Source organism: Cervus elaphus, chromosome 29 (assembly GCF_910594005.1).
Source record: "Cervus elaphus chromosome 29, mCerEla1.1, whole genome shotgun sequence".
NCBI classification, from domain to species: Eukaryota; Metazoa; Chordata; class Mammalia; order Artiodactyla; family Cervidae; genus Cervus; species Cervus elaphus.
Genome location: NC_057843.1, coordinates 36,677,643 through 36,695,928, shown reverse-complemented (window position 1 = coordinate 36,695,928; position 18,286 = coordinate 36,677,643). Strand labels below are relative to the sequence as shown.

The window sequence follows — 18,286 nt, the reverse complement described above, 5'->3', positions numbered from 1 at the left end:
ACTAGTGCATTCTCTTGGCAAAACTCTGTTAACCTTTGCCCTGCTCTATTTTGTACTCCAAGGCCAAATTTGCCTGTTACTCCAAGTATCTCTTGACTTCGTGCTTATGCATTCCAGTCCCCTGTAATGAAAAGGACATGGGGTCTTGTAGGTCTTCATGAGAACCATTCAACTTCAGCTTCTTCAGCATTACAGCTCAGGGCATAAACTTGGATTACTGTGATATTATATGGTTTGCATTGGAAGCAAACAGATCATTCTGTCGTTTTTGAGATGCATCCAAGTACTGCATTTTGGACTCTTCTGTTGACTATGAGGGCTACTCCATTTCTTCTAAGGGATTCTTTCCCACAGTAGTGGATATAATGGTCATCTGAGATAAATTTGCCCATTCCAGTCCATTTTAGTTCACTGATTCCTAAAATATTGATGTTTACTTTTGCCGTCTCCTGTTTGACCACTTTCAATTTGCCTTGATTTATGTACCTAACATTCTAGGCTTCTATGCAATATTGCTCTTTATAGCATCAGACTGTACTTCCATCAGCAGTCATATCCACTGCTGGGCATTGTTTTCATTTTGGCCCCCTCTCTTCATTCTTTTTGGTATTGTTTCTCCACTCTTCTCCAGTAGCATATTGGACACCTGCTGGCCTGGGGAGTTCATCTTTCAGTGTCCTATCTTTTTGCCTTTTCATACTGTTCATGAGGTTATCAAGGCAAGATAAGTGCTAATTTGTAGTTGACTACAGTCTATTTTACAGATGCAAAAAGCTTAGTCCTTGTGAGGTAGTTATCACTGTTATGCTCAGTTTTTCAAATGAGAAAGTTTTTCAAATGAGGTAGCTGAGGCACAGAGACATTTAATAACTTGATCAAGGTTACATGGCTGGTTAGTGTTGAAACTGGAGTTTGAGTCCAATTTTTAAGTGCCACAGTATGCTGCTTTGTGGGTTTTGTAGTTTCTCAACAAACTGTTTTCATGCTTTCTTTTTCTCCTCTTCCAAGGCATTATAATCCAATATAGAATTTTAAAAGAAATAAGGTTATTTTTATGTATTATCTAGCATACTGTTGATTGGATAGTAATAGTTCGTGGGTTTATGTTATTCAGAAAAATTTAACATGAATGGGTTTACTGCTTTATTGAATATTTCCATTGTGCATGCTTAGTTGCTCAGTCATATCTGACTCTGTGCGACCCCATGGACTGTATAGCCCACCAGGCTCCTCTGTCCATGGGAGTTTTGAGGCAAGAATACCAGAGTGGGGGGAGGGAGGGTAAGAAAAAAAAGGAAAGAATACTGGAATGGGTTGCCATTTCCTCCCCAGAGGATCTTCCAAGTGCAGAGATTGAACCCGCATCTCCTGTGTCTCCTCCATTGCAGGAGGGCCTCCATTAATATATTTTAAATAAAACATATGGCAGCATCTTTCTATATGTTCCGTGTGAGAGTTTTTTTGCTGCTGTAACAGATGTTACAGAGGACTGTTGTCTCAGTCCTCTTCCTTGTGAGTTGTCCTGTTAGTCATTCTACCATCATTTCATCCTGGCTCTCTCCTTTTCAGTTGAGGCTGGCATTATTTCTTATAACTTAAAGCCCTCACAAACTTGGTTGGTCTTCTTTGTACCTCAGGGGTATCCAAGCCATCACACAAGAGTATCCTCCGCAGGCCTTTCCTGGATAATCACTTCTCCATTCCTGGCTTCTGCTGAGATGGTTGATCTGATCCATGACTCACATGCCTAATCCCTTTAGCAAATGTCTATCCAGCCAAAGCATTGCCCAGTCTCCAGAATATACTCTGTGGATAGGCTTAGAATTTTCCAAACTGGTTTCGTTTTGCTTAGCAGTTCCTTCCTCAGTTTCTTTCTTTCTTCTCCTGTCTTACAGTAAGCAGACAGGCAAGCAAGGCTGAACCTTCCATACTTTCATTGGAAATCACAACTACATTTCCAAGTTTGTAATTTTTAGTTCTACCTTTCACCCAACATAACACAACTTTTCCACTTTGCACAACAGGGATCACCTTTCCTCCAGTGTCCAGTACCATACTCCTCATTTACCTCCGAGACCTTGCCAGAAGCACATTTAGCACATGTAGCGATACTCTGTTCTTCATTTTATATATATATATATATATATACACACACACACACACATATATATATATATGATATATGTTATAGCATATGATATATGATATATATATATATATATGATATAGTCTATGATGATGACTCTCTACTTTTCTCTTCCCCAAAGCCACTCCACATTTTAAGCTGTTTGTTATAGAAGTGCTGTACTTCCTAGTTCCAAAAATTTGTATTAGTTCCCTTGGACTGCTGTAATAGAGCCAATAGCTGGGTGATTTACAACAACAGAAATTTATTGCCTCAGGGTTCTGGAGGCCAAAAGTCCAAAATCAAGGCACCTATAGTTCTTTCCTCCCTCTGAGACCCTCCCAGGCTTCTTCCTGGTGGCAGAGTTAATCCTCAGTGGCCCTTGCCTTGTAGATGCATTAATCCAATCTGTGCCTTTATCTTTACATGCATGGCCTTCTTCCCTGTCTGTGCCTCTTCTTTTTTGATAAGGGCACCAGTCCTACTAGATTAAGGGCCCACTCTACTCAGTAACACCATATTACACCATAGTAACTACTTCTGCCTTAACCCTGTCTCCAAAGTAGGTCTGTATTCTGATGTACTGGGGTTAGAATTTCAACATACCTTTTGGGGGTGGAGGGGAGATAGAGTTTAACCCATAACAACCACATCAAGTTGGCTTACTAGGTTTGTTATCTTACTTTAAGTAATTCTTGCCTTAGTACCTCTTTTGTTGTTTAATATTTATTTTTTATTATTTGGCTGCCCTGGGTCTTTGTTGTGGCATGCAAACTCTTAGTTGTGGCATGTGGCATCCAGTTCCCTGACCAGTGATCAGTCTGGGGCCCCCTGCATTGGAAGTGAGAAATCTTAGCCACTGGGCCACCAGGGAAGTCCCTTTCCTCAGTTCCTTCTTAATTACCATTTAACTATTATAAATAGGCTGGAAAGCAGAATAATTTCAGATGTTTGCCTGCCTTCAAAGTCTTCCTTATCAGATATTTGCACATGAAGGCCCCCCCCCCCCCCAATTAGCCACACTGTGTGTCACATAGAATATATGTTCAAGTAATACCTTCGTTTGGGTTTTTTAATTAAGCCTCAGCCGTTTATTTTATTAATCATGTATTGTGGTTATATGAAATTTCCAATTCTACAGTTCAGATGACTAGCTTAGTATTTGCTGCCTTAGAAAGTTGCTGATTTTTAGAAACATTTTCATTTTGAAATTAGATTGCTGGTTTTCAGTATAAATAACAGCATGAATTCGACTTCCTGGGAGACAGGGACGAATAATCATGATTCTGTGTAACAAGTCTTAGGGTAGTGAAATATGGAAGAGTTCTGTGCTTATAGACTCCTGACAACTCCCTTTAAATATGAACTTAGCATTGCATACATTATATATTGCATAAACAATAGGTATACTCTTAAAAGAAACAGTAAGAAAAGCCATTTCTATTAGTGTTTTGAATTCTTATCCAAAATAGCTTGCTTGAGAGTTATTACCTGTTATTGCTTTTTGTACCAATATGTAGTCTGTAATTTCTTTGTTCCTAAATGGGATTGTTAATGTCTTCCATTCTTATATGCTAGTAAAGTCACATTGCACATTCTATTAAATGTTCTCATGTAATCTTTAGAGCTTTAGATGAATGTGTTAATTGTCACTACTGACAAAAGTAGATTTTCTGTATGCTTTTAAAGTTTACTTCAACTGTTTTTGATTCTGGCATTGTGCCCTTGCATTATTTTGGGTATTTTATGCCTGCATTTCTGAGTATTTAAAATCGAAGGTTAAACACACACACACACACACACACACACATATATATATATATAAACATTTTATTTTTAGATAATTATAGATTCACATCCAGTTACTAAAAATAAGACACGTAGATCCTGTGTATCCTTTACCCTGTTACCCTGATGGTAATTTCTTGCAAAACTATAGTACAATATAGGAAAAGAGGATATTGACAATGATACAGAATATTTCCACCACTGCAAGGATCCGTCACATTGCCTTGTATACCTGAACCCACCTGCTTCCCTCTCACTGTCATTTCTTCCCTTAACCCTGGCAACCGTTAATTTGTTCTGTTTCTATAACTTAGGACATAAATTCTTTTACTGAGTCAGAGAATCAGTTGAGCAATGGATCCTGTTGTTTGTGTACAAAATTCAAGACTTCCAGGAGAGAGGGATAGGAAATTAAAATGTAACACAAAATTCTTGGATGCCAAGGCAACTTACAGCATCTATATTGTCCACTCCTTTTTTTCACAAAGCAATACTAGTAACACTGTACTCAAATAAGAGAGTTTCTGCAGGTGTGTCTAAATTTCATTTCTTCCTTTAGTGAAAGGTTGCACCTTAAAGCAAAATAACTTCAAATATCTAATGATCCTCATTTTCCGTATTTCTGAGCCAGGAAGACTTAAAAATGACTCGAAACTCTCTTTTTACAGGCATGCCTCAGAGACCGGGGTTTCAGTTCCTTTCGCCACAAAAAGCTAGTCACACAAATTATTTGGTTCCCCAGTGCATATAAAAGTTATGTTTACACTATATTGTAGTCTATTATGTGCTGCAATAGTTTTGTGTCTAGAAAAAAGTATATATTAGAAAGTATTCTATTGCTAAAAACAAAGTTAACCATCATTTGAGCCTTCAGCAAGTTTTATTCTTTTTGCAATAGTAACATCAATAATCACTGATCACAGATCACCCTAATAATGAAAAAGTTTGAAATGTTGAGAATTACCAAAACATGACACAGAGATATGAAGAGACCAGCTGCTGTTGGAAAATGCTGTAGGAAAAATTGATGGACTTGATGCATAGTTGCCACAAACCTTCAACTTGTAAAAAGCACTTTATCTGCAAAGCGTGTTAGAGGAAAGTGTGATAAAGCAAAGTGTAATGGAATGAGGTCTGCCTGTACTTAATTAATAATAGAAAGCAATGATGTAGATAAATAGTACTCCATTCAGAAGGATAATTGGTACAATTTGCATTCAGTGTTTAGGATGAATTTGCTTTGGATGGCAGAATGGTGAGCTGGAAGGCTTTGTGGTAGGATCAGAAGTACTGAGGTAAGGAGGCTCTTGGTGACTTTGCTTCGTGGTTGAATAGGAATATTCATTTGAGTTGCAGTGGAAGAGAAACCTGGATATCTCACTAGTGGAGATAAAGCTTAAGAGGCCTTGAATGCCAGGCTCAGAACATTAGACTTTATTTTAAAGGCAGAGCAGAATACTATACCGTATTGAACTCAGAAATGAAAGATTATGAGATATTTGAGGGAGATTAAAGTGACAGCTATGAAGATGAATTGGAGCTCTGAGAGACTGCAGGCAGGGAAATTAGTTAGCTTTGTTATACTAAGTTTCAGAGTCTGACAGTGAAGGTGTCCTGGTGAAAGGATTTATGCAGGTAGGTGAAGAGCTAATTGTAGATGATGACAGACTGGATTTTGAGGGATCGAAGCGAAGGGGGGGATTAGGAAATGTTGATTGTGAATATAGGAGAACAAAAGGATTATCATACAATATGTAACAATAGAATTTTTGCTGGAAGTTGGAGAAGTTGCTTTTCAGCATATTAGACTATTATCCATGTCCTGAACTGTTTTGTTTTTTCCTTCTTCTTGAACTTTCAAGTCAAGATTGGAACTCTGTGGAGAAAGTTTTGGGCTGGAGGTTATTAAGAAATTTTAAATTAATTTGCATAGAGATGATAATTGTTTTCCCAAAGTATTGAAAGATTTACTTTCAAGGCTGTTGTTGAGTAAACCAGTCTATTGCCAGGTGTATTAGGGATGATTAAGGTATGTTAGTTACATCTTTGAGACTACCTCTGTTTCACTGAATTCTACCTGCCTGGAGTATTAGTCTGGACACACTTTAACCTGTGTGAGGTCTTCATAGGAAACTTTCTAATAACTGCTAACTATGTATTCATGAGAATGGAAGTTCTAGTGGGTTCAAAATAATCTTTTCTTTAAACTTCTTACCTTAATACTGTTTTTCCTAATGGATATGATTGTAGAGATGATGCTGGGTGTTTCATGTGATATGATGTAGAAGAGACTGTTTATTTGCTCCTAATTGTTGGTTACTTTGTGAGAGTGTATTTGTTAATAAACACTAAGGCGATTAATAAGGGTCTTGGAGAAAATTTATATCAATCTATTGGTTAAATTATTCTAACCACACATTCATTAGCTACTTTTATTCATTGCCAACCTAGATTTTCTCTTTTACAATATTCAGTGCAGCAGTGCATCCTTGTGCTGGGAGGGTATTCCTTCTCTGCAGGTCTGCTTTCAAATATGTGCTCCCTCCTTTCAGTTGTTCTTGATAGAGTTTCCAAGAACTGTACAATACATTTTAACATCTTACTCTCATTTATAGATGTGAATATACAGATTGTCACCTCCATTCAGGAGAAACCGAGTTTTTTACTCACTGAATCTTCGAAAATATAAAGCATTATTTTTAACTATGCAGTATGTAGTATTTTAATTATGCAGTATTCATGTACGGCACACTCAGAGAACAACTCAGTGTGACTTTATGTAGTCAGCAAAATGTCTAAAGCACTCCAACGCCATTGTGTTTCAGTGCACTTGCAGGAAAGACATGGTGAAAATTTCTATGGATATCTTTGTGAGGAAATTTCAACCAGACAGATACCAGCTTTGGAAGCAAGGAAAGGATATATACACCATTGATCACACAAAGCCTACTCCAGAATCCACCCCTGAAGTAAAAGCATGGCTGCAGCGGAGGAGGAAAGTAAGAAAAGCATCCAGGAGGTAATGATCCTGCCCCCACCCCATCCCACTCAGTTAAAATTTAAAGACTATTTATTTGCTTTTCTTCTGTTTATTCATTGTATTTACTATTCATTATTTACTATCTTACTGAAAATTTGAGGCAAAGTATTTGTAATTCTTTGGAAGTGCAATAAATAAATAGAATGTAAAAAGAGAGGTCTGTTGTGTTGCAGTGCATGAGAAATAGAACACTTGTAGAACTACTAAAGCCCTTAACACGAATGTATTTAAAGTCTTACGGGTGCTCTCTCCTTATTTTTGTCAGCTTCAATAACTTGGTTTCCAACTTTTTAATTTGGCTACCGACTTTGACTTTTGGTAGTTCTCTTCTTCACTTGTCAAACATCTCATATTACTCTTCTTTTTGGGGAGCCTGTATTTTGCTGCATTATACACACTCGGCTTCACAAGTTGTCAGTCAGAGCATGTGGTGTTTCTGTAACGTGGTTGTCTCTGTGTAATGTATCCTGCATTCCATTTTTGTGGCCAGGGCCATCTCAAAAGCCTTTAGGCCTGTCGTGGTCATCTTGCTGTCTTAAAACACATTAAACAGGAAGTGTGTTTTGTCGCTCAGGTCCTCAGGCAACCTTTTTAGGTTCTTATTTTCCAGGGTTGTGTTGTATTTTTACTCTCCAATATTACTCATTGTTTTTCTTTCAGATTGTAAAAGTAATATTTGTGCATTGGAGAAAATTTGTAAAATAAGGAAAAGAATAATGAAGGAATCCCAAATCACCCATTACCTCACAATCCAGAAATAACCAGTGTTAACATTTTGTATATATCCTTTACATATATATTTCTTATTTATTATATAATATTATATGCCTTTTCAAAATTGGGGCCATGCTCTATTAGTAATTTGACCAGTTTTGTGTTTTTTTCATGTAATTGAATGATTTGCTACAAAAATTTTAATGCCTGCATGTATTTTATCTAATCTCCTATAGTTGGACCTGTAGCTTCTTTCCAGTTTTTAGCTACTAACCAAAAAACACTGTAATTTTAAATCTTTGCCCACACTTCTGATGTTTATTTTCTGACTCTCTCTCTGTCTCTCTCTCTGTTTTATTTTCCCCTGACAATTTATTTTCTGTTATTTTAGAATGCTAGTAAGTGGAGGAACCTTAAGAACATGGAATCAAACCAGCATTTTATGAGATATACTTGCACAGAATTAGTAGCAGAGTTACAACCCAGATGTTCTTATTTCACCCTATAGTCTACATCAGGAATTTTCAAACTGTCACTTTTCAAATCAATTTAATAGGTTAGGAACAGCATTTTAAAATTAGGAAGTTAAAGAGAGTAAACTGTATTGTAGTCCTTCCCATGAGGTGATGGTAAGTATTAATTCATGACATGTGTGAGCATCCATGTATGTGTGTATCGTGTCATCATCTGAAGTGTATAACTCACTGTGGGTTGCACTCCGAAAAGTTTGGGAAACACTGATTTGGAGAATAAAGGTGCTAATCCACATTGCCAAAAAATATTCGCTGCAGGAGACAGTAGTCAATCTTGGGTTCAGTGGCCAATAGAATGTCTTGAGAATTATTATTTAATGGACAGAAAACACAACACTCTAATTTAGGTGTATAATCTGGTCTCTTAGTTACTAATCACAATGGTCCTTGTTGGTTGACATTGCACACAGATACGACATTGAACAGTGAAGTGTCTTTCAGTAGGTTAAAATAATCAGTGGTCTTTACTTACCCAGTTAGAAAGCCTAATGTTGAGGGGCTTATTATGCTCACCTTTGTGGCTTGATCATTGAGTTTGCTGATCTCTCTTAAGTAATATACGGTATCTGAGGAAGTCTAATTAAGGGAATGTTTCACTGAAGTCTCAAAGAGATGTCAACCTTTTAATTTTATGTGTGCTGTGCTATTCATAATGTAATATTCCACATAGACCACTGCATGGGTTTCAGTAAAAGTGATGATGATACCAGTACTGTTACTTTTAGCAAATTTACCAAAGCCAGGTTATCCCTGGCTACTCCCTTTATCTTATGGGGACTTCCTATAGGATAACACTAATGTCCTGTGTGTGTGTGTGTGTGTGTGTGTACATATTCTGAAATACATGTTGATTTAGTTTGACTTATAGCTGTTCTCAAATGAAAGTGTTAGAAATGTTGTGTCATTTACAGAAGGCATCTACAATAAAGCTATGAAGTGACTTGCTGAAAAATACTAGAAGTGGAATAATATAAAAATGGTGTCCACTCTGAAAATAAATAGTACATTGATATAAGATGTTAAACACATGTGGTTAGCCTTCTTCCTCTTGTAATTTCTTTAGCTAATGATAATTTGACATGTAATCTTAATGATTTTCATGCATATTTCAGAATTATATGAAACTCAGGGAAATATAGTCACCAGGTCACCTTGGAATGTAAATAATCTACTAAAATTTTAACAACAGCTTTATGGAATCACTTTGTTTCCTTTTTCTTTCTTCATTATCTAAATAATGTTTGATTTTATCCCTGTGTCATGATTTTTCACTTTATTTCTTATGTTAAGCTTTCTTTTAATATTATTATAAAGTTTTGTTGTTGTTGTTGTTTAGTCGCTCAGTCTTGTCCGACTCTTTGAGACCCCATGGACTGTAGCCCACCAGGCTCTCTGCCCATGGAATTCTCCAGGCAAGAATACTGGAGTGGGTTGCCATTTCCTTCTCCATATAAAGTTTTAACAGTGTTAAAACTTTTTCCCAATAATGTTTTAATAATCAATTATTTAGAGTTGTTTTAATTTTAATTTTTAGTAAATTGTTATTAAAACTGTTGTTAACATTTCAATTTCAAATTTGATCTATTAATCATGAAGATTATCTTTGTATATTGCGATTAAAAACCAGTTTTTTATTCTGTTTTTTCAGTAAGTGAAAATAATGCTTATGTATGTATTTTTTTCTGTCCTTTGCCCACATTGTGTTCTGACTACAGCTTTTCTTGTTAATAGCTTCCAGTGTACTAGTTCTCACGCTAAGAGGCCTAAGAATGAGGAGGATGAGAAACTGTCAGCTACAGTTGGTGGGACAGAGGGACCCACTCCTGACCCGGATCCATATGATCTCAAGGATGATGGAAAGCCAGGAGAAGCAGTGAAACTAGCAAACACAGAAGCACCTTCAGAGAAAGAGACCTCTGTTAGCAGGATGCAATTGGATCATAATTTGTCAGATAATATCAGATTCTCGGGTGAGAAACTAGCTGATAATGTTTCACGTGTTAGTAGTAGGTAGTTGCTGATCTTCCTTAAGTCTGTGTTTTCTAGGACAGACATCTTACTTTTTCACAGAGCTTAACCAATAAGGTATCTAAAGCTATGAGGTAACTCAACTAGAAGGCCAAGGGAGTGTTATAAAAGCCAGAAGTACCACTGTTCTGGGTAATGAAATTTTAAGACAAATAGCCAGCAGTACCTATTTCACTTAATGAAAAAGTAGATTCTAAGATGGAAAAGAAAAAAATTTTTTTTTGGTGCAACTCAATTTACAATATATAATACATTTTTGGAAATCTTCTCGAATTCACATGGAATAGAGAAAACCAATTATAGATAATTCTTTGCAGATTCTTAGCTTTTGAATTAATTTTAAAAAGAAAATAAAGATTAAGGTTTTACAAAGTAACATCAAAAATCATTCAATCCTGTGACATGGCATATATAGTCCCCTGGCTTTTTCTCTGTGCCAAAGCCATCATCTATAAATCTCAACTCATTTGCTCTTCCCCTTTTTTGTAGCACATTTCTTTGAAACTGTTTTTATGCTTTACCTCTTTAATACTTGTGGGAGATTTTGCCCTTTTTCTAATAGAGCTTATTGGTAATTCCTGTCTCACTCTCATTCCCCTCATCTATTCTGTCTTTCTGTTGTGGGGCTTTCCCAAATCCAGACATCCCCCTGCTTTCTCTTCACTCAAGATGTGTTATCTTTGTCTGGACTGTTGTAGAAGGTGCCTCCTTCCTGTTTTTCCAGTGTCCACTCTAGTCAGTTCTCCATTTGGCAATTGTAGTGATCCTTTTAAAAGACTCAGCTTAGGTCTTGGCCCTACCATTTTCTTGTTCTTATTCCACTTACAGTAAAAGAAAAGTCCTGATCATTGTTCTAATTAATCAGTCCTTGGCTTCTTTTCCATTCTTATTTCCTTTTGCACTTGAAATGTCTGTGTTAATAGAGTTTAAATCATAGACATTTTCCCAGTGAGTTTGTATTTAATTGGATATCTAGACAAATAAATATGTAATTCCTATCTAGTGTGCCAAGTACCACTGTAGAGATGGCATACCAAGGAAAGACCCAAAATAGACAGGAGGCTGAACTGGCAAGGTTTCTGGGAGTGGGTGATATCTGAACTGATTTGTGATGAACGCATGGAAGATAGAAAGTGAAGAAAGTAGGGAAGTGCAGAGACCAGTTATGCGCTATACACATGTTGCTAAGTTGTATCTGACTCTTTTGCAATCCTGTAAACTGTAGCCCACCAGGCTCCTCTGTCCTGGGATTTCTCAGGCAAGTATACTGGAGTAGGTTGCCATTTCCTTCTCTAGAGAATTTTTCCAGCCCAGTGGTTGAACCTTCATCTTCTGCATTGGCAGGCAGATTCTTTACCTCTAAGCCACCAAGGAATCCCTAGTTATGTAATGTGTACAGGTATTTCTTTGTTGTCCCTCACCATAGTTTTTTTTTTTTAAGTACACTGGATTAAATTAATTACTTTACGAACTACTGAGTGGTTTAAGCCAAGGATACGCAGCTTTATTTGTTCTGTTGCTACCTGGTTTCTTGGATTTTGACTTCTGGGTTTTAAAACCCAAGAGTATTTAATAGATTTGGAAAAAAAAAGATTTGGCATGGTGCAGTGTTTGAGCGATAGGTGAATAAAATGATGCACACTTGTGTATGCATAAGAGAAGATGGTAGGGCCAAGACTTTCACTTCATGTAGAAGTGAAGTATTTGTGATATTCCTTTCCGTTTTGTGCTGTCCTTGTACTGTGCAGGATTAGTTTAAGAAACCATTTTTATTGGACCTGCACAGTTTTACATGTGTTTTACATGGACTTGTACAGTTTCACATCCTCTGAGTTGGAATGTTTCATCAGTAACATATATTGGAATTAAATTCTTATTTTTTTGAAAGATCTCAGATTGCTATTCCTTAGGTAATTATTGTTATTGCCAAGGCTTTGGACACTGGTTTACAGTGGAACCTCTTTTTGATTCCTTATTTTGTCAGTAAATATATTATTTTGCTGCCTTAGCAACTACAAAGGCTGCATAGTACTTTGGTGACCTTTCCCACTGGGGTCTTCAGTGGAAATTTAGAGGGGATGTTTGATGATAGACATTTAGTTGAGAGCAGTTTAACAATTCTTAGCAATAATACATTGTAACATTTATTAACGTGCTCTTGTTTTACTCCTTAGGAAACATCTGCCTAAACACATCTGTAGCAGAGAAAATCAAAGCTGAGGATGACCAAACTTGTGCGGCAATTCCACCTTCAAATCCCAGTGAGGCTGACGAGTCCATATCTAGTGGCCAAGTTACATCCGAGGAATCAGAGCCACGCAAGCTTCCATGGCCAAAGTCACCTGAGTCATACTCCTCTGTGGCAGAGAGTAGCAGTGCTTTGACTGAGGGAGAAGAGAGTGATGTGGAAAGCCGTGGGAGTGGCCTTGAACCTGGGGAAGTCCCAGCGGTCTCCAGTGGCAAGAGAAATGGCTTCAAAGTCCCCAGTGTATGTGACAGTGTCAATTTTTACCATATTTATTGTGTTGTCAAGGCTCTTTTTGGAAACAGCATGCTATGCATTGGAAATCTTGCTGTAGGGTGGAAATAGCATCTCACATTTATAGGTCTTAATCTTTTTCCTTCAATGACTGGGAGGTAAACTTTCTGTGAGCTCTGGCTAACCTGGTGATAATTCAGAGAACATGGAACTGTTGGCCACGTGTTGGGGTTTGATTTTCTTTCTTAGTTTTTCTAACATTAAACTCTTTGTTTTGAGATCTTTGTAGATTTATATGCAGTGGTAAGAAGTAATGTAGCAAGATCTTATACACCCAGTTTCCCCCAATAGAACCTCCTTGGAAAACTAGGATAGGATAGCACAGTGATACTGACATTGATATAGTCAAGACATAGAATGGTTCTGTCACCTGCAATATTAGCCAGACTGGAAATAATTCACCTGCAAGACTCTCATCTCTTTCTGCCAGTGCTTAATACCTCTGGGTCCTAGGCTTCTCTCAACCTCTATTTTAACATTAGGGCTCTTCTCGTTATGTTTTTCCCTGACTCTTGCCTCATGGACTCTGAATCTAGGACCAGGCTGAACCTTCTGTCTCTGCCCATGCTGGAACCAGGCTTTCTGACACTTGGAAAGCTCAAGATCTCTCTTGATTTCCAACTTCCTCTTTCTAACCCTTTACAGAAGGCCTCCCTGTTTGTCCTGTGTCCTTATGTGATGTTAGTATCACATGCTTTCAGCATGAACTGATTGTATCAGCCACGCTACAGTTGTGTGCTGTGATTGTCGTAATTTGGTGACCTCTTTTGACCCGAACAACTTTGTAAAGGAGTTCAGGTGGATGAATAAGGCAAGCCTCAAATGTTTGAGCTGATAAATTGTGCTGGCTGCTGAACAGACCCAGTTCTGGATTGCTCTTGTTCATTTTAGCTCAGAAGAAGCCTTTTGTATCTTTGAGTAGCAAGAGAGAGTAAATAAAGACATCAGTTTGGAATGCCCTATTATAAGTAGTTTTAAAATGTCCAATACAATATAGATAATCTCCTAATTTCCCCCAATAACTTTTTATCATTTTTTATGCATGATTGTCCTACTGAACTATAAAATATTTCTCTGAAACACCTGAGAAACAGAAAGTTATAATCTAATTTATTTGAAAAGGTGGCTGAGAAATTTGAACATAGTATTCACATACCAGTAAACAAAATTTACAACTTAGTTTCATGTAGGGATTATTTGTAGCTGGACAGATGCTGGGATTCTAGACTGGTGAATAAGTCAAATGCCTGTTTATATTTGGTCTAATTCTTTAAACTAGAATGGAACTGAAAATAACTTTTCTGTTCCCTTACTGTTAACCTTCATCTTTATCATTTCACTGAACAAAGCCTGACTGCCCAGGAAGGCAAGTGTTGTTGTTGAGGAATAAGGACTTGGTTTGCACTTGTCAGAAATAGCTGTGTGGTGGTCTTTTCTCATCCCATTTTGTCAGACTTCTGAGTCCTTCTAAGTCATACAGACCTGGTTCATTTTTGTGTAGTGTGACCAGTGTTTCTTAGTGTTGAGTGTAATACTGTGTGTTGGCTGATAGCAGTCAGCTTTAGTCATCCTCAGGAAACATTAAGTGAACCAAACATGTTCACACATGACCTGCTATTCCTGCTGTCCAAAGTGCCCTTCTCTCAGAGAGCTAAATGTGCTGCTTCCTCATTGCTCTCAAGACTCCACTCAAGATGTCTTCACATCAAAAAGGCCTTCTCTGATGATCCCACATAAAATGACTTCCTCTCCATCTCCTTCTATTCTTTGTCATGCTATTTTTCCCCATTATTACTGCATATTTACTTAATAGTACCTGATATTTATGGGCTTCCACAGTGTCTCAGTGATAAAAGAATCCGTCTGCCAAGCAGGAGGTGCTGGTTTGATCCCTGGGTCGGGATGATCCCCTGGAAAAGGAAATGGCAACCCACTCCAGTATCCTTGCCTGGGAAATCCCATGGAAAGAGGAACCTGGCTGGGCTACAGTCCATGGGGTCGGAAAGAGTCAGACACAACTTAGCAACTGAAACAAGAGCAACAATCCAATATTTACTTTTTACTTGTGTATTGCCCCTGGCCCACCCCATCTATATGGCACTCCTTGGAAGCATGGACCTACTAGAATTTTTTCCTGCTCTAGCTACTCTTAGAGCAGTGTAGCACATAGTAAGGGCTTAATAAATATTTCTTATTTTTGACTAAATTATAATTTCTCACGTTCATTTTTAGGTATTATATACCAGAGGCAAATCTCATCCTCTATCATTACTTTGTGAATCTTGCTTTGATTAGAATGTTGTCACACATTTTCTCATAAGCCTGTTTATGTGTCAGATGTCAGCATAGTTTCTTTCCTTCCGGGCGCTGCTGCTTCAGCTTTTAGGGAAATTTATGAGACTCCTTTCTTTTGCATCAACCACTGATGCAGACCCACTGGATTTGAACTCTTTCTCTAACTAGCAACTCTGCCACTTTTTTTTTTTTTTTTTGATTGTATGGATGAGAAAGCTTGTAAATAGGGTCTCTGAAAGATGTCAGGATGCAAATGACTTTTTCCTCTACCTTTGAAAGAAAAATATAGTCCAGGCAGCTCATAACAAAAGATTTTACATAGAATTTTAGTGGTTTCAGGATGACAGTTATGTGCCATATTAAACAACAACAACTTTTGATTTCCTATTTGGTCCTCAGAGAAGTGAGGATTCATTTTCCAGTGGAAGGAAGAGTACAGATTCACTTTGGCTGTATTGCCTTCTGAAGACAGAAAGCAAAATAACCTGCTGCACAGTCACATGTGACCAAATGCCATGGTCCTGGATTGTTACGAATATATAATCCTAAATTTAAATTATCTTTAAAGGACTTTTGAAAACTCTCTAACATCCGAGTTTATTATAGGTTTGCAAAGCGTACCCTGCACTACAGATAGTGCTTTAATATGAAATGGAAGGATCGTTCAGTGATTCCTCTGTCAGTAAAATTACTAACAGAATGGCTTCTATTTCTTTTGACTTTGCCATTTAAATTTCTTTAATAAACTTAATTTCTCAGGTGGTAAAACAAGGACAAGAGTTCTTTATAATTTTTTTGTGGTAAGTCATTGTGATGATAGTTTTTTGTTTTAAAACAAGTCTTTAATGGTGAGTATTTCTCCCCTGTTCATGTTCTGTAACCAGAGAACAGAAGGTGAAACCAAAACTGCTAAAAGTTGGCGCCACCCACTTAGTAAGCCTCCAGCAAGATCCCCAATGACCCTGGTGAAGCAACAGGCAACAAGTGATGAAGGTGAGCTTGGGTTTTTTTTTCAGTGTTTATTCCATATAAACTGTATAATATTCAGAATTTATTCTGTCAGTTTGTTGTAACAAACTTTTCTAAAAAAACTGCCTGGGAGAGAAGAAATCTGCCTAAGTGGCAAATATATACCTTAAGGAGATCCTGAGTAACACACAGTTTATTTAGAACTTAGATTTTAGGGATACATACTTGCTTCACATAATCAAGCAGTGTTAAAATCTTCCTTTTTTATTTGATGGGTAAATTGGTTGTTTCTGACATTTGCCTTAAGACCCTCCAGAAGAAGCTGATGTCCTTTCTCTCAGAGTATCAAATCATGGAATTAACATTCTTTGTATTTCTTTGCATTGCCTCTGATTTTAACTTGACTCCTTTAAATTTATCAGTACCATCTGAGTCAGAAACTACATGCAGTACTTCTATATCCTGTTAGACCCGGTGTGTCATGGAACATCCTTCCTCATTGACTATATTAATGAGGCTTGGCATGAAGTCATTTTATTTACAACCAGCTTCTATTCTTAGATGTAACATATGTCTGTGTGGTTTACCTAGTTGCCCCCTTTACCTCTCTTTCTCTCTTTTTCCAAAAACGTTTTTTTTCTTTTTCTTCAGTCAGACCACTGACCAACTGTTTATTCCTTCCAAGTGTCTCATAGCTTCATAAGGTCTATTTTTTTTTTTTTTTAATCTCTAAAAGGATCAGTTGAAGCAGGTGTTCTGTAAAAAGCCCTTCTTTGAGATGTTATCCTTTACTGGTAGAAACTGTTAAGGTCCTTGTCTGTGGGGGTGCTGTCAAGGGAATAAGATAAATCTTGGGTTCAGACTTCCATCTAGTTTAAATCCAATTTATCAGAGTACATATCCTTAGCAGATTTTTTTCCCTTTTATTCACTGTCTTCTTTTATGCCTTATGTTTAGTCAGGAAAAAAAAGTTAATCAGTGTAGGGATCAGATAATGATGGTAGCAGTGTCTATAACACCAGCTCAGGATGGAATTCTGCCTTGAATAATAAAAGTAATTAAATACATTTGCCTTTATTTCCATATGTCATCATGTTCAGTTTTTCTTTCTCCAACTTTATTGTATCCAACCCAAACCATTTTCTCCTTATTGTCAAAATAAAGAATTGTTCTGTATAAAGTAATTAATATTCACTGTACCTTACTCATGAATTTTCATGACCCTTCCCCATTATAGCCTATAGCAATAGCACAGCTTCTTGGAAGGGAATGTGCTGTCCTGATACATAAGGAAAACTGCCTTCTCCTATTTCTTTATCATCCTGGGAAGTTTATTTCCATGTGAATCATCATAAATTGGTCCAGAGTTTCTCCGTGGAAAACAGTTCTGATTTTGATCATTATAGCTTGCAAAATTTCTAACTGGATTGGTTTAACAGGGAGATCTCAAAGGACTGAGGTTAAATATCTTGCTGATACACTGGTGATTGCAGCTTTTGCAGCAGTTTCACCCTCTATTTTTATATGTTGAGAACTGCTGGGGTCCTCTGGGGATTTCTGAGAATTGAAAGGAAAAATCAGAAAATTATAGTGATGACTAAAGATTTTTTACAAGCTTCTAAGTTGAGAAGGGAGAGTATTCTGTGTCCTGGGGCAAAGTGTTTTTTGGGCACTTGAATGTTTTCCCTTAGCCGTCTCCCTTTGTGTCTTGTACAACTGGGAGTGTCATTATTAGAAAGTGATGAAGAGTGGGATGAGTGCTCATTGGGAGCACACAACTATAAATCTGGCTTCTTTTGGAAATTTCCTACCCTAACTACTGGACTCTTTCTACACTCCTCTTAAGACATAGGTATGTATGCCAGGCAGGAGCATGAGCAGATCTAGATTGGAGCATCTGAGAAATTGCATCTCCAAAGAGCAGTGTTCCTTGCCGGTGAATGAACCTTTCTGTGATGAGGCTGGCATTTGACTGCAGAAAAGCAGCAGAGGGGAAGGATACTGACCCAGCACCTCTGGGAGCTTGTGGGCAGCTGAGAGATAAGAGTCCCCTTTCAGCGGTGCCTTCCAAAAGGCAGTGCCGTGGTTCTTTGATACTCAAATGGCCTGAAACTGAGGAAACCATCCTAATTGGTGGTATGTCCAATAATTACAGGATCAGCAAGGATTTCCCAACTCTCATCCTCTTCTTTCCTAGAAGAAGCTTTTCCATACTTAGCAGAAAAACATGAGGGCCTGAACAGAGGGGGATACCT

At 37.5% G+C, this 18,286-nt stretch overlaps 1 protein-coding gene across 4 annotated transcripts in view; it reads left to right on the top strand.

Moving 5' to 3' along the window:
* Positions 1 to 18,286, top strand: part of KDM4C (lysine demethylase 4C) — a 402,052-nt gene that overhangs the window by 193,736 nt on the left and 190,030 nt on the right. For 3 of the 4 annotated variants that reach the window (XM_043891189.1, XM_043891188.1, XM_043891190.1), the window contains 4 exons: positions 6,739 to 6,932; positions 9,932 to 10,170; positions 12,403 to 12,716; positions 15,947 to 16,055. In XM_043891189.1, coding sequence (XP_043747124.1) covers positions 6,739 to 6,932; positions 9,932 to 10,170; positions 12,403 to 12,716; positions 15,947 to 16,055 — 856 coding nt within the window. Of the gene's footprint in view, positions 1 to 5,134; positions 5,620 to 6,738; positions 6,933 to 9,931; positions 10,171 to 12,402; positions 12,717 to 15,946; positions 16,056 to 18,286 lie in introns of those variants that run through there. The other variant, XM_043891191.1, reaches the window with a different exon arrangement.